The 16,453-nt window shown below is 40.7% G+C and overlaps 2 protein-coding genes across 3 annotated transcripts; both read left to right on the top strand.

The window, feature by feature from the left end:
- Positions 1 to 1,107: 1,107 nt before the first annotated feature.
- pcdh8.2 (protocadherin 8, tandem duplication 2) lies at positions 1,108 to 5,070 on the top strand. Its single transcript, XM_014990111.2, has 3 exons — positions 1,108 to 4,268; positions 4,380 to 4,578; positions 4,757 to 5,070. Exons 1-3 carry the CDS (start codon positions 1,815 to 1,817, stop codon positions 5,068 to 5,070), a joined length of 2,967 nt encoding a protein of 988 aa, XP_014845597.2. The 5' UTR covers positions 1,108 to 1,814.
- Positions 5,071 to 7,778: 2,708 nt separating this feature from the next.
- On the top strand, positions 7,779 to 15,241 carry cnmd (chondromodulin). Of its 2 annotated transcripts, XM_088003967.1 has the most exons (8): positions 7,779 to 7,881; positions 8,063 to 8,206; positions 8,417 to 8,497; positions 8,616 to 8,756; positions 8,884 to 8,997; positions 9,108 to 9,261; positions 10,346 to 10,515; positions 13,378 to 15,241. In XM_088003967.1, the coding sequence occupies exons 1-8, from the start codon at positions 7,837 to 7,839 to the stop codon at positions 13,603 to 13,605; spliced, it is 1,077 nt and encodes a 358-aa protein (XP_087860093.1). In that variant the 5' UTR covers positions 7,779 to 7,836; the 3' UTR covers positions 13,606 to 15,241. The 2 variants fall into 2 exon arrangements, with proteins under 2 accessions (XP_087860093.1, XP_014845574.2); XM_014990088.2 differs by lacking the exon at positions 8,417 to 8,497.
- Positions 15,242 to 16,453: the final 1,212 nt, after the last annotated feature.

Genomic DNA, 16,453 nt, shown 5'->3' with positions numbered 1-16,453 from the left:
TGACAAACGAAAGCCACATGGGGCGAGGTATAAATAATTAAAAAATAACAAAGTAAAATAATGAGACCCAGGTGGGCAACATTAGGGTGGGGCAGAGGGTGATTATGGGAAAGAATCTCAAGACGTTGTCTGAAACAAAGGAAGAAATGAATGCACTAATAAAACAGAAAGTTCAAACACAACACAGATTGTGTCATTGTCTGTCTGCTAGGTTTCAGTGAAGTCAGAGTTTTTGCTATGATTGTGTAAGCCATGAAATATTTTAGATATTTTTTTTTATTTGAATTACTGATTTGTTCCTGCATACATACTGTAAGCACACCTAACAAGCAATAAAGCATGGATGACAAAACTAGGGAAATGACTTCTACTTGTAAACACACTATCGGAAGACTGTTGGAAAATTAAAATGAGGAAAGCAAAAATATCTTAGGTAAATCGCGACATTAGCATGATAAGGAATAAGAAGGTAACACTTTAGTTGAAGGGGGGTGAATAAGACTGACATGACACTGTCATAAACATGACATAACACCTGTCATGAACATGAATAAGCCTTTATGAATATTTATGACTGTTGTCATAAAGCGTCATTTGGTAAATTATGACACTTTTAATACAAAGTTGACATTATTCAAAATGTCTTTGTTATGACAACTTGACATTAACCAAGAAATCATTACTGATATAAATTTGTTATAAAAGTATTACTGATTGCACTTTAAAAATTAGGTAACTTTATGTTATTAAAGTTAAAGTTTAAACAGTAATGATTTCCTGGTTAATGTCAAGTTGTCATAACAAAGACATTTTGAATAATGTCAACTTTGTATTAAGTGTCATAATTTACCGAATGACGCTTTATGACAACAGTCATAAATATTCATGAAGGCTTATTCAAGTTCATGACATGTTATGTCATGTTTATGACAGTGTCATGACAGTCTTATTCACCCCCTTCAAATAAAGTGTTACTAAAAAGAATTTCAGTTGTAAGTTGGAAAACGGTGGTTTGTCTAAAAATATATCTCTTTGTTTCAGCTGTTATCAGTTGGCATATCTAAGATGGGATTGACAGATCCCATTGTTCAAGAAAGGCTATTACTATTGACAAGCAAAAGTAGAAAGATGAACTCTTGACTAATTCCCTTTGTCATTCTTGCTTTTAAGATTGTATTACTTTCCACTGAAAGTTGTTTTCCTTCCACATAACTTTTCATACCTATGTCTGGATACAGCTTTTTCCCAACAACCAAAGTACGTGTCAGTAACACTTTCATATCATTGGGTACTCTCATATCTTTTTTTAATCCGTTTTTATTGGTCTGACGCAATTTTCTAGCACATTGATATTTAATTAAGCCTCACATCAGTTTCATTTTTTTTTTGAATGAACAACCTAAATTAACTGACATTTCAATGATATACTGGGATGCACCAAAAGAAGTAAAAAATAAAATAAAATAAAACACAACAAAATTTTTCAAACCATCATATTTCTACCCTTTTTTCCTGTTGAGCAAAGACAGAATAAAGAGCTCGGAGCATTTATTTATTTTTATATTTTTCACCCTGTGTGGATGTATTTTTAATTCTAAAGCGAGGGATTGGTCACACTTGGTCTCATTAGCATGAGGAGCCGTATAAACCCCGCCACTGCAGAATTTGGAGCTGTGTTGAAGGCGAGGCTGCGAGCATATCTGGCTGACTGGCTGCTGCGCGCACTGAAGGACTAACTTTCACTTTCAGCACAGTTCAGTTCGTAAAAGCGGGGCGCTGCATGGAGAGCTCGCTCCAGATGTGAACCGCACACAATGAGGCTACTCAGCGACGGGAAGACCTCTGCAAAGATGAATGTAACTTATTGGCACCGGTGGATTCTTATCGTCTATTTTCATCTTTCTTTCTTCGCCTCTCGGACTGAGTCTGAGGGAAATACAGTGAGGTACCAGACCAGGGAGGAGGACGCACCGGGCACTGTCATCGGGAACCTGGCCAAGGACATGTCCTTGAGTGTGTCCCACTCCTCCAAGATCAATTTCAGGATGATGAAACAATTCAACGACTCCTTTATCCGGGTGAGAGAAAGCGACGGGCAACTCAGCGTCGGGGAGCGAATCGACAGGGAGCGAATCTGCAGGCACACTCCACAGTGTCTGATTACTTTTGACGTGGTTAATTTCTCCAAAGACCGCTACAAACTGATCCATGTCGAGGTGGAAATAAGGGACGTCAATGACAACTCTCCGGAGTTTCCAAACAGGGAGTCTGTGGTGGAGATCTCAGAGAACGCAGCGCTGGGCTCCCGGATCCCCCTGGACCCCGCTGTGGACGCCGATGTCGGGTCAAATTATATACAAAGCTATCAGATTTCTGTGAACAGTCACTTCACCATAGATGTGCTCCAAAGAGCGGATGGGGTTAAATATGCGGAGCTGATCCTGATGAAAGAGCTTGACAGGGAGACTCAGCCCTCATATAATATAGAGTTGGTGGCAAAAGACGGAGGGAGCCCTTACAGATCCGGGTCAACTAAGATAACTGTGAGAGTGACTGACTTTAACGACAACAGCCCAGTTTTTGACCAGAACAGCTTCTCGGTCAGCCTCCCTGAGGACGCGCCGGTTGGCACCGTGATCCTGGACCTGAACGCAGTGGATGCTGACGAGGGTCTGAACGGGGAGGTGGTCTACGGATTCGGGAAGCAGGTTTCCCACGAGATCCGCGAACTTTTCCAAGTGGATAACAAATCGGGCCGCGTGACCCTCAGGAGTCCCGTGGACTTCGAGGATAAAAGCACCTACGAGCTGGACGTGCAGGCCATCGACCTGGGCGCGAATCCGATCCCGTCCGTGTGCAAAATCATCATCCACGTCACGGACGTGAACGACAATCCCCCAGAGATCAGCATCACCCCGATGATCTCCATCGCAACGGGTGTCGCGTACATTAGCGAGGCGGCGGAGAAAGACAGCCTGGTGGCGCTCATCAGCACCCTGGACAGAGACTCTGGCGTTAACAGCCAAGTTCACTGCACTCTGTATGGCCACGATCACTTCAAACTCCGGCAGGCCCACGAGGACAGCTACATGATCGTCACAGCTGCCTCTCTGGACAGAGAGAGGATCAGTGAGTATAACTTAACAGTCATGGCTGAGGATTTCGGGTCACCCCCGTTGAGAAAAATCACCCAGTTCACCATCAGGCTGAGCGATGAGAACGACAACGCCCCCCACTTTGCGAGGGCCGTTTATGAGGTGTCGGTGGTGGAAAACAACGCCCCGGGCGCCTACATCACCACGGCGGAGGCCAGCGACGTGGATCTGGGTAACAACGGGAAGATCACCTACAGGCTTGTGGACAGTGTCATCATGGGGTCCCCGGTGAACACCTTTGTGTCTCTCAACTCCGTGTCTGGCTCCATATATGCGCTGAGGAGCTTCAATTATGAAGTGATGAAGCAGCTGGATGTACATATTCAGGCCAGCGATGGGGGGTCACCCCAGCTGCAGAGCACGGCCATCATCAGGTTAAAAATAGTTGATCAAAACGACAACCAGCCTTATATCGTGGAGCCTCCACTCTACAAGGGGTCGGCTGAGATTTTCCTGCCCAGAGACGCACCTGCAGGTTACTTGGTGACTCAGATCAGGGCCACTGATGCTGATGAGGGCATTAATGCACAGCTGTCCTTTAAGATTACAGATGGGGGGCACTTGGGATTCTCCATCAACAAAGACACTGGAAAGGTGCTGGTGAATCGAAAGCTCACGTATGACCTCACGGACAGTGTCAAAGTCACGGTGGCGGTCAGTGACAATGGGTCCCCCCCTATGACGTCCACAGCCATGATTATTTTCAGTTTCATAGAAGGCACCCCGCCCAGCCAGCCTTCCTCCGCTCAAAATAGCAACGAGGAGCTCTTCGAGTGGGACATCTCCATCGCCATAATCATTGTCCTGGCTGGAAGCTGCTCTGTTCTCCTGCTGGCTATCATTCTCATCGCGACCATCTGTAGCCGCAGGAAAAAGGAGACGAGCGAGGGGGGTTATGAAGAGAAAGCAGAAACACCCGATGTGGAGAAAGCTGAAAGTAGTCATATGGATTCATTGATCGTCAATCACAAAGGCAAAGCGTTTGATGCCCACCCATTTCCAGAGGGTCTGCCTCTGGCCAGCAGCAACACAACAGAGACCAGCAGTGAGGACAGCAGGCAGACAACAGGAATCTTTGAGCCGAACGCCAGGCCAATGGAGGCCAAGTTAAAGGTAAGAAATCCCCCCTCCCCCACTCTCCCCAAGCCCCCTACATTTAAAAATGACCGCCTTATCTGTTTGAGCTTTCTGATTTAACAATGAATGTGATTTACATCTTTGCAGGGTTATTCCACTCTGCCAGGGTATGGGAAAGAAACCGTGAGGCCTATAACAATATGGAAAGGCAACTCGTTCACGACTATCTCAGCGAGGGACCCCCAGATTAGCGGGAAAGACAGTGGGAAAGGGGACAGCGACTTCAACGACAGCGACTCTGACATCAGTGCAGACGTCCACAAAAAGGAATCACCGCCAATGAACAGTGAGTGTCAGAGATAATCAAGCAATAACTTAATCAACCCGTCGCATCTAATTTGTATATTCATCAGTACTCAAGTGTTGCTATGATTAATTCAGATACAAACTAAATTTCAGTTGAGTTCTCCTGACCTAACATTCAGACGATCCATCAACTATTTGCTGTGTTTTCCCCTCCTCAGGTCTCTGGGCGTGCACCAGTGAATGCAAAGTGCTTGGACACTCGGACCGCTGCTGGAGCCCATCAGCCACGAGGCCTAATACAAGCCTGGCCTGCGGACCTCACCTGTCCACATTCTCCAAGACCGCCACGCTTCCCCGGGATGCCAGGAGGGAAAACTACTACCCGCCCCATATCCCTAAAACCAGCGGTCTGCAGAGCGTGTATGAAAAGGTCCAACACCAGGAGTTTGATTACATCCTCGTCGGTCCGCCTACACCGGCTAGGATACAGGAAACGGATGAAATATCCATCCCCGAGTACACAAACTCTTAAAAGGACATGAAACATTTCAAACACTGTAATTAAAAGACATTTAGTCTTTGTACTGTACAGATCTTTAATCCAAATTGACTCCATGTTGGATTGTTGACGTGTTCAGTAGCGTGTCGTGTGTGTCCTTTGGCTCATATATGACTGTTCATTGTATCATGTGTAATATGCAAGATTTTTTAACGATAATATATTTTTCATAATGATTCAATGTAAAGAGGAATTTTACTATGACTTTTTAAAAGCATGTGTTACTATTTAAGGGCATGACTTTTGGACATTTAGGCCGAAAAATGGCCTCTCTGCTGTGGAAAACAATCAGCCATGTTTGTGGTAGATTTTATCATGATGTTGCACAATAAAGAGTTAAAATCAACACTGTTTTGCTGTTCAATAGCAATCGAAATGTAAAAAACAAAAAATTGGGAGATTTTTATAGTAATACAACCTCAATTAACCACCTGTATGCAGTTCATTTGCCTCAAAGGCTTGTGAGTTGCAGTAAATATAATGTGGTTCTAAACTGACAGTGAGCGAAAACCAATCTCCTTGTCTTTTCGTTGTGCACAATGTGGTGAGTCTGCCGCTCCAATTTGCATGCAAATATGGCACTGCTGTTCAAATTCTCCCACAATTGCATATTTTTCAAAGGTCAAAGAATCCCCTCACCTTGTGTGATTGCCTCCCAGCTTACCAATTATCCAAAAAATATAATTTAATCTGTTCCTAAGCAACAGGAGCACAGCACTTTTGAATCTTTTTTTTTTCTTCTTCTTTTTTTGCTATTTTTACTTGCTTTTAGGTTATAATAAAGACCGAGAAACCTTGACCATAAAACTTGAAATCAGAAAGCTCATAATTAAACAAGAATCTCTCCTTCTTGTGTGTAACGTATTCAGAGTGTGTAGCGTCTTCAGCTTGCTGTCTGAATAAATAAACCTAAGAATAATAATATTTACAAGTTTGACTACAGGTATAGTGCCAGTTTCCATTCCTGCTGACATTTTGGCAAACAACTTAAGGAAATATGCAGCAAGCACATAAAAAATGTATGACAAGGTAGTGCTTTGCACTCCTGGTTTCTGCATAAATTTCAGATAAAACTGAATCGCATTTTAACACAAATCTAAGTAGATTAATTTCCACGCAAGTGAGACAAGATTACTATTCAGTACCTTGCAGAAGTATTAATACCCTTGAAGTTTTTCACATTTTGTCATGTCAGAAACACAAATTTCGATGTGTTTTAGTGGGTATTTATGAGGTACACAAACACAAAGTACAGCATATTTGTAAGGTAGGGAAATGATGTTTTTTTTTTGTTTCTTTTTTGTAAATCAGAAATTTGAAAATTTGTTTAGACCCTTTACAGTAATACACCTGTATGAAATCCCGTCTGACCATTTGCTTATTTAGTTATTGTGTGTACTTTAATCTCAGTAAAAATACATTTTGTTAATTGTTATGGATCATTAGCAAACAAGCAACATAAAAGAGAGTTGATTTTTTGGATTTTAGGAAAATCATGAATACGTCGAACACCCTATACATCACGGGAAAAGAACTGGACGAGGTGGAATATGGATGTGTTTTCCTGGCTGATACTGGAAATACCGCAGTGACCCTGCCTACCAAATTGAACTGAGCAGACTGTATTTCTTGAAGAAGCTTAGGTCCTTTTTTCTTTGCAGCAGGATGTTGCATTTCTTCAGAGGCTGTTCTAGTGAGTTTAATCTCATCTTTAGCCATCTGTTGGGGAAGCAGCGTCGGAGCCAGTGACTAAAAAAAAAAGCCAAACAAAGAAGAGCAGCTCTGTTTTGTGGACGGAACAGAGACGACATAGCATTTTATTCATCCACTGAAAAGAAGGATTGTTTTTCTGTAAACCTATGAGGTTCACCTGGACTGACAAGATTAGGTGTCAGTTTTATGCTTCTCAGGGCATTAATCAGAGAATTAGCCAAGAGCAGACGGTAACTCTGGAGGAGCTGCAGATTTTCAGACACAAATCTGTTGCAAGTACTATTGGTCAAACACTCCACAAATATGGAAGTGGATTCTTGATGTGGGAATGTTTCTTTCAGCAGGAACAATGAAGCTGGGCAGAGCGGGGATGGATAAAGCTAACCATGTCAAAATCTTGAAAAATAATTTGTTAGAGGTTTGTGTTACTCAAAAAGTACTCAAAAAGATGTGCAAGTATAATTGAACTGGAATTCTGTTTGGTGACAGTATGCTGAATCCTTGATGTACAAAGCAGCATTACTGCAGGTCCTTCCTGAGCTGTCAGACTCTACAATTCTCAGTTTGTCTAACAAGCTTCACAGTTCTCTACAGTTCTGCTGTTTACATGTTTCTTCACTTTTTTCTGAATAGTCTGCTGTTATTCGATATGTGCAAATATAAATACACAATCTGTCATGTTGTTCAATTATCCAACTCAATTCCACATTTCTCTTTAATGGAGTATGCTATTTTTAAGAAATGTAGAGTATAATTTTTATTATTTATATATGTTTCTCAACCTCGTCAAAGCTCTTTTGTATCTCTTTTTTTCTTTTTCAAACGTTTGGCACCAGACGTTTGGCTACTTGTTGCCTTTGCGGAAACCTGAGGACCCAAGTAACATTCTGATGAAGAATTTTGCAATTTTATATTAACCTTACATCATTCACACATACCTGTCGGAAAACCTTCTGGCGGATAACCCAACTTCCATAAAGAGAAGCAACCAGAGAGGGAATTACAGAGGCACGAGAGAGAGGGATTATGGAAAAAGTGCAGAATTCAGCTGGTGGATCCTGCTGCGCTGCGGTAAGACAGGCTCTGGTTTTTGATCAAAACCATTACTGACATCTTTGACGTGTTTGTTAAGCTGTCAACGTTGTAAAGTCTTAAGTTTTACCCAGCAGTGTTAGTCTTGCCTCAGTCATTGTTCAGCATTTGCTGTGTGTGTGTGTGTGTGTGTGTGTCTTTGTTTGCTCTTGAATTTAAGGGTCGCAGCACATCCAGCGCACCACCTTCTGCTGGAGTCAGTCATGTGCTGAGATTTGGAGTTGTGGCCCTTATCGCTGGTGCAGCGTTCATGTTGTGCACGTTTGTGGTTTCCCTCTGCACGTGGAAAGCCAGCGATAAAAACGTAAGTGAATTGGGATTATATGTTAAAAATGTTGACAAGTGTGCGGCATTTCAAACTGTAAAATTAAATCTTTCCTTCCGACTTCAACACACAGGCTGCTCAAATTGATTCATTGTGCTCTTCCACACTTTATACGCAACAGCATAATGTTTATTTGTGTTCTAATGAGCTCACATGTGGGGCAAACCACCTCATTGGGGTCTGCAACAGCATCTCCCGTGGTGCTTTACTCAAATTCTCAGTGTGTTAAAACTACAGAGGATTTTGTTCCATGGAAATGTCTACGAGGGGGTAAATAACACAAGCGACATGAAGCTTGCTCCTGCCTCTGCTGTTTGTGTTTGCCACTTTGAGATTTGCATAACTCGACTAATCAGTCATTTTAACATGTCGCTTTGAATGCTGCCAGGTTTATAGCGTTCGCTACAGCCTGAACATCAATGGGAAGGTGAGAGAGGGCTCCATGAAAATTGATTCTGACAACAATCTGCAGAGATTTCAAACTGGGAGCGAAGCTGGGGAGGCTGTGGAGATTCATGACTTTCAAATTGTGAGTAAGTTTGTCCTTGTTCTCGCTCCCCCTCCCCACTCCCAGAGCTCAGCTGAGACCTTCTGTGTGCTTAGCCAAGTAGCAAAAGTTGTGAATGTAAACATGGCATCTCTGTGATTTGGTGCAGGGAATAACTGGAATCCGCTTCTTCGGAGGAGACAAGTGCTATATAAAATCCCATATCAAAGCAAACCTCTCGCTCCTGGGAGCACACAACAAAGACACGCTGATGTTTGACCTGGTACGTGTGCGAGTTCTTTGACATGCCACGTTGAGAATTTGGAAAGAAAGAGAGATATTGCAGCATTAATCTGAGTAAATTCAGAGAGTCTGTGTTTGTTCTCTCGTCAGACAGATGAATTAATGCCTGTGAGGTTCGATGAGGAGTTCCTTATATGGGTTGCAGCAAAGCAGTCGCTGAAGAACACCACATTTTTGAGCAACACAATTCTGGATCTTTGTGGGGAACTTCCCGTTTTCTGGCTCCAACCCATTTATCCCAAAGGTTCTTCCTACTTATTTTTTTTTTTTTCCAGATTCTGCTTATGGTTGTAGGAGGCCTTAAGCAGGATTTAATTTGTGGTAGATTTCTGTTAACTGTGATGAATGGGGGGTAACAGCAAATTAAAATCCCACGTTCAGTTTCCTAGGACATTAAATCTTTTTATAGATCAATAAAAGAAGGAAACAGAAGGGGAAAACAAATTGTCATAGCCTACGCAGTCATGGAGAGACTTTTCCAGTCATTGACGCCCTGCACAAAGACGATAATCCAGGAAAGGTCACTGTTAAAGAAGCTGGCTGCTCACAGGGTGCAGTATCCAACCAAATTTATGAAGAGATGACTGGAAGGAAAACGTGTGGTAGAAAAAGGTGACCTGGTAACCCCAGATCATTCTTTGCTGTGTTGCATGATTTTTATTGTCTGATAAATTTGATTTTTGGGTTATCATTTGCCATAATAGTTCAAATTAACAAAAATAAGCGCTTGAAATCTATTGCTCTGTATGAAATGAATCTAAATGTGCTTCACTTTTTGAATTGAATCACTAGAAGAAATGAACTTTTTTCTTTATATTCTAAATTATTGGCGTCAGCTTGTATATCTGTGTTCGTCAACATGTCCTTTGGGTATTTTTAACATTTTTGAAACCTGGAGGCTCTCAGGGGCCCCAAGGCAGCCACAGAGTCTGACCTGATCCCACTGAAAGAAAAACTGCCGTTCTAAAACACACTGTAATCTATTTTAAGTTGAGCCGTTTTACTTTTCTTCATAGCTCATTAAAATCTTAGCTGTGATTGCTTTTCTTATCTGCTGACACACTTGTAATATTTCCTGCCTTAGCTTAGAAGCTAGTGAAACACTTGAACATGTTGAACATACACTAAATTTAGAGTGGAATAACAAAGTCTCGTATTAAAAAAGAATGAAATTGAAACACGCAGCACTGCTTGATATCTCTGCTTCTAAGTGAATTATTTAAGACATCTGAGACAGCTCCAGCTATGTAGGATTGAGCTCTGAGGACATGTATGGCATCTTGCGGATGTTGACCCAATACTCTTGCCTCTTGTGGACGGAGTAACAGATGGGGAGAGGAGAAAGAGAGGCGTGCGACGAGCCAAACGGCAGTTGGACATGCAGGACATCAAGGCGTCCACTCAGGAGAGGGACCCGGAGAGGCGCGGTGAGCAGGAAGCTGTGGACGAAGGACAGTCCGCTATGGGGTCAGGGTACAATCCTGAAAACCCCTACCATGTGAGTGATCCTTTCATCAACAACATTGTTTACAGCGAACAAGTCTCCACAGCTGGTTAATTTTTGATTAAGGTATCAAGAGGCATATCCAAGGCCTTGGAGCAATCCTTAAAGTGTTGTTTTGAAACGAATTTTTGCTTTTCATAAATTACTTCATCACAGCAGTGCTAAAAAGGACGGTTCTAGATGTTGTGAAGTGGGTTTCAGTGTGGCAGTTATCAGCAGTCGGTATTTCACCAGCAGGAGACAGGAGTCTTAAAGTGTATTCTAACTGTAGTCCGAAATCAAAGAATTAGCTCCTGTGGCACTTTACTATGGAATATGTTCCTCATTAAATTATCATAGAAAGTGCTGTGTTCTGTTTTTAATATTCTGTTTTATTACACCACAAAGTATGTTCTGTATTGATTTAAAACTCCAAAAAAGACTTTCCGGTTTTCTCTCAAACTCATTGTTCCATTTGTTGATAACCCAAACCCTGGCTGAGGATGGCAAGGATGAAAAATGATGTTTGATAACATTTTGCTCATCAAATTCTGTTTTCTTTATGCCATCCATTATTACGCCCCAATACTTTGCCCAACTTCCAGTCCTTATTTCAAACCCCATATGGGCATCTCTGGATGGCATCTATCTTAAACACAGTCAAATTAGAAGAAAGAAAAGCTGTCTTTGTTTATTATCATTTGGTCATCTTTCAATAAGAAGGGCACAAAGAACTTTGCATATTGAAACATCTGTAGGTCAATATATTGCTTTTGCCCTTGAATATACAAAGAAATACATTGTTTCAGGCTTCATCTTGTGATAGTTATAAGAATTACACAACAATTTGCAATTGTTAGAAGTTTTACAATCCAAACATGGAAGACTCTTAAGTTGAGGGAGACAAAATTCACAAATCTCACTTGTAAGAATCATTAAATGCGTCATAATTGATCTAAATTTGTAGAAATGAAAAATATATTTATATATATATATTTTTATTCCACTTTTTTCACATTTGAAATTAGTGACCTGATACATAAAAAAGTAGTACAGAGACCTCACTCAACACTTTGCAATGCAATCTGGGCTGATTTATAACGCCAAAAGAAACGTCATCAGCCAAATGCAAATATTTCCACGTCAATGCTGAATTTAACATGCTAATGTCAACCTTGCAGCTAATTGTGATTGTTAAACAGATCGTCTCCTCTGTAGTCTGAAGATCCTGTAGATCTGAGAGATCTTCAGGCTGACTGAATGCTGACTGAAACATTGTTCAGCTGTAAAGATTGAACATTAAAACGTCATGTTGGATTTGAAAACAAGACTTGTAAACCACATCAGCTGGATGTTGGCGTTTTGGATCATTTGCATACATGCTACAAGCCAGTGTTATGAAAGCAGAAAAATTATATTCTAGTAAAATTTACAAGTTTTGAGCCTGAAAGAGCAGAAAACACTGGACTCCGAACAAAATTTATGTGACATTTAAACACACAACTTACACACAAATCTGGGCTGTGCTAAAGCAAGAGATGAGTCTCAAAAATCCTTGTGCATTCGTAACCGGATCTGTGCGGAAATGCAGGTTTGTGTGTGTGTGTGCCAGGCGATTCGTGTGTACTTATTTAACATTTGTAGGCGTAGGAGAAGGTTTGGATTTGTAATTATCAGATTTGTGTAGGTTGTAGTTAAAAAGTTTGTGTGCAGAAATTTAATATTTGTAGAAATTGTTTAATTGTGTGTGTGCGTACTTTTATTTTGTATTCGTAATTTCTTCATATTTGTGACCACATATTTACAAGTACCCGGAGTTACACACAAACTTTCTTTTCATGGTTTTACTAATTATGTTTCACAGATACAACTATCCAAAGTTAATCACAAAGATGCTTACACAAGTTACAAATCCAGTATTACATACACACAGATATTTTTACTCATGCACTGATACTTTTACACACACACAGGTATTTGGAAACTACTTTCACTCCATAATGGACCCAAGTGGGGACTGTTTGTGTGAAAACTGGCTCTAGCTGGCTGGAACATTATCATGAAGTGCCCATTTCCAATTGTCCTCTGATGAGCACAGTGAGATGAGATGTTGTGAGAATGTTTATTTTTCATGCTGTACTACTTTTGCATCTGAGTAGCCTTACTATTTGTAGGTGTCTCACATAATAATTGGGATATAACAATAATTGAATGAGAGTGGAGAACACTATATATCTCACACTGTAAACCGAATGTCACAGAACTAGAGTGCATAAAAAACTGCAGTGCAGTGGATCCCTAAGAAAAAAATAAATACAACGCATTAAAGCATATGCAATAGCTTCTGGCACAAAGATGTAACGTTGTAAAACCTGTACCCACAATGCTCTGTTGCCACCATTCAGGTTCACTTGGTTGCGTAAGGCAAAACTGTGACGCCTCGAGAAAATTTTCATAGGGTTGCCTAGAACAAACCAGTAAGAATTGATAGGCGGTGCAACGTATAAATAAAATAAAGCAGGATATGAAATATTTAATTAATGTTTGTTTTTGTTGTTTTTATTTTTTGTTGTTTTTTACATTAATGTGTTGACTGAGGAAGATGACTTTGTATGACTTTGTATGAACTGGACATACAAATGCATACATGGTCAGCATCCACTGAAGGCAAATAACTCAAATGAACTCAATGAGCTTCTGAACCGATGTAGAAAATTCCCACCGTTTATAAAAATTAACGTTTTCCACAAAACTAAACAAAAAACAGTCTGCATTCTTGAGATGATTAAAATATTTAGAACTTGTTTGAATTGAAATATAGATTTAAAAATCTGATGTGCTCCTCTTGTATATTAATCCTCTTTCATGTAACCACAGCGCAGCGGAGAGGCCAGAGAGGAGAGCGCCATGACCTTTGATAGCATGCTGGACCACCAGGGAATCTGCTGCTCAGAATGCCAGCGCAGCTACACTCACTGTCAGCGAGTGTGTGAGCCTCTGCGAGGCTACTGGCCTTGGCCCTACAACTACCGAGGGTGCCAGGTGGCCTGTCGAGTGATCATGCCTTGTCGCTGGTGGGTGGCACGCATTTTGGGTGTCGTGTAGCCTTCTTGTTCAGAAAGAGAAGTGTCTTTTTTTTTTTTTTTCCCAATTGCCAAAAATCTTAAACCTTACTGCTTTTCTGAGCTGCTCTTGACAGCGCCACTTGCATACTGTGAAAAAAGTTTTCAGTAAATGTTAGAAATCTCTACTTCCCTAGACATACTTCTCCTCTTTTGTTCTGTAAAATTTGAATACGTACTATAGATGCGACTCCAGAATCACGAACAAGCACATCTTTTTCATAGCTCCATGCTAAAGCTGTAGTGCACTGTACTGTGTTTAGTGGAAAAGCTTGGGACCAAATCTAAAATGCTCAGCAAGATCATGCCCCTTTTTCTGACTGAGCAGGCTTTCAATAAATTCTAATTACAGTACGCCTGCTTTGATGTTGATGTTTTTCTGTGTCACACGCTGTTTCCATGGTTCCACCGGGTGTTTTCTTCTTTTATTTTGATAAAAACTGAAGTGACAGCAACAGTTGCCGTAACTTCCATTTACAGCTCCGATTCAGTTTGAGGGCAACACAATTTTTGTGTGCCGACATCTGCATTGACGTGTGCTAATGCGGGCTGAGTGTTGTGGCAGTGATGGAAAACATTTCCATCAAAATGACAGTTTCATTTAATAAATTATTTATTTTTTTTTTTTTCTTTTTTGCTAAAAGGCGACTGCAAATAAAACAGGTAGGAATTACGATCCCCAAAAGTTTTCTTTTCTATTTTCTTTGGTCTCTCTTTTGGTTTTGTTAATACAACTGCTTGCGTGAATAGCTCACAATCAAAAGTGATCTGACTGTTATCTCTAAAGCCGTACGCCAACTTTTTAAATAACTAAACGCAGCTACGTTGTGATGAAGTTGATTTCACACAGGGTTATCCAGGCACATCAAATTACAACAGATGTGAAATTGCTCCATATCTGCCTCTAAAGCTGCATTGAAACTCTGAAGCAGTGCGAGGAGGCAACACAAAAGAGATGCTTGTCTTTTTTTCTGCTTGGAGATTTTTCCTGGTTTTCGCGCGGGTAGAGGTGCTTATCACATCTGCAGTGCTGATAAGGCGGCCTCCGTGCTTCCGTAGGCTATATAATATTAATCCCTCTCCCACGTCTGCAGATACACTTAAAGGAAGGTGACAAGCATGACATATCCAGGACCTCCTGATGGCTCGTGCTCTCGAGTGCAGCCGCTAAAAGAGCCCCCAAGTACCCTCAAGTGATGTAAATTTGCAAGGGGAGTCCAATTTCCATCACAGTGCTGTCACTGCCATGGTCATTAAACTAAATCATCCTGCTGTGTGTCACACTGCTCCTGTTTTAAAGGCTCCTCTATAATGGAGTTATACTTGGACTGCAGATTGGAGCACAACAGTAAAACGTCTGACCTCACATCACTTGTAGGTCTAACCGGAATATTATATTTTTCCTCAAAACTGAGGAGGATGAGGGGAAATGTAAAAAAAAAAAAAAGAAAAAGAAAGAAAAGAAAAAAAAAACTTTATTGTGTAGTAGTTATATTTTTTAACAAGTTTAACAAGACAAAGTAATTACAATAAACACATTTACTGTGCTGCTTTGGTCTGGCAATCTGTCCAGGACGTACCTCTCCTCTCACCCAGTGACCGCTGGAGAAAGGCACCAGACGCCCTCGCAGCCCTGCAAGGATAAGCGTGTTAGATGATGGATGGATGGATGGATGGATGGATGGATGGATGGATGGATGGATGGATGGATGGATGGATGGATGGATGGATGGATGGATGGATGGATGGATGGATGGATGGATGGATGGATGGATGGATGGATGGATGGACATTTACTGTGCTGCACTGTCTACTGTCAAACTTTAGCCCATTTTGTCAAACTATAACCACAAATGTCCGTATTTCTAATTGTATGTGATAGAGAAATATAAACCACGGTTAAGTGGAAGGAAACTACACTTTTATACTTAAAACCTTAAAACGTGCATTTGTATTCAGAGAGTTTACTCTGGTACTCCTAAATAAAATTCAATGCAATCAACATCAGAAGTCACCTGATCAGTGAGCAGACTCAGAGTATAAACACAAGTGCTCTGTGAAAGCCCCAGAGGTTTATCAGAGAATATCAACGAAGATAAAACATGGCAGACAGACTGGATATAAGGTTATAGAGAAGTTTAAAGCAGAGTTAGGGCTGTAGGACAATCTTGCAAGCTTTGAACATCCACTTAAACTAACAGGAAACCATTGATAAACAATATTAATAATCACAAACTTTATTTGTATTACACCTAAAAAGAACAAACAAACAAAAACAAAAAAACAGAAGTCACAGTGTTTCACAACATGAGAAAGAAGCAACTGAGTAGAAAACAGGTTATGGTAAAACCTGCTGAGAAAACATGATCAAATACAATCATGCAATGAAATATTTGATTATTAGAAATAAAATCACTGTGACCAAATTACATTAAAAAAATAATCCTAACAGTTATAAGTCCATAGAAAGAGTCTCCTTAAAAAAACAATTTAAAGGGATTAAAAAGTGAATTTGGCCGATCTGATCTTCTCAGGGAGAATATTTTTTTCTAAATTGGTGATCTGACCAAAGGAGCTCCATTCCCTTTAGTCTTTATTCGGGACCGTGGTATGGTCATAAGAGCTATGCCTTGTGACTTCAGGTTTCAGCCGTGGTGTTAAGAGATCAGAGATGAATTTGGCACAAACCCAGAGTAGGCCTAAAGGATCAGGAGTAAAATCTTAAATTAACCCTAAAATGAACTTGTGAGCAGAGAGGAGACCATAAAATTTAAGTTAATATGTTCCATTTTTTATGTTTTAATAAGTAGTGTTTTGTACCATCCTTAGTT

Source organism: Poecilia mexicana, unplaced genomic scaffold (assembly GCF_051168715.1).
Source record: "Poecilia mexicana isolate PSO_F unplaced genomic scaffold, ASM5116871v1 scaffold_2, whole genome shotgun sequence".
In the NCBI taxonomy this organism is placed as follows: Eukaryota; Metazoa; Chordata; class Actinopteri; order Cyprinodontiformes; family Poeciliidae; genus Poecilia; species Poecilia mexicana.
This window is presented reverse-complemented; position numbering and strand designations above follow the sequence as displayed.

Coding starts and splice junctions, on each gene's coding strand:
- pcdh8.2 (XM_014990111.2), top strand. CDS start 1,815: ATGAGGCTACTCAGCGACGGGAAGACCTCTGCAAAGATGAATGTAACT. Junction 4,269..4,379: donor CAATGGAGGCCAAGTTAAAG/GTAAGAAATCCC, acceptor ACATCTTTGCAG/GGTTATTCCACTCTGCCAGG. Junction 4,579..4,756: donor GGAATCACCGCCAATGAACA/GTGAGTGTCAGA, acceptor TCCCCTCCTCAG/GTCTCTGGGCGTGCACCAGT.
- cnmd (XM_088003967.1), top strand. CDS start 7,837: ATGGAAAAAGTGCAGAATTCAGCTGGTGGATCCTGCTGCGCTGCG. Junction 7,882..8,062: donor GTGGATCCTGCTGCGCTGCG/GTAAGACAGGCT, acceptor CTTGAATTTAAG/GGTCGCAGCACATCCAGCGC. Junction 8,998..9,107: donor ACACGCTGATGTTTGACCTG/GTACGTGTGCGA, acceptor TTCTCTCGTCAG/ACAGATGAATTAATGCCTGT.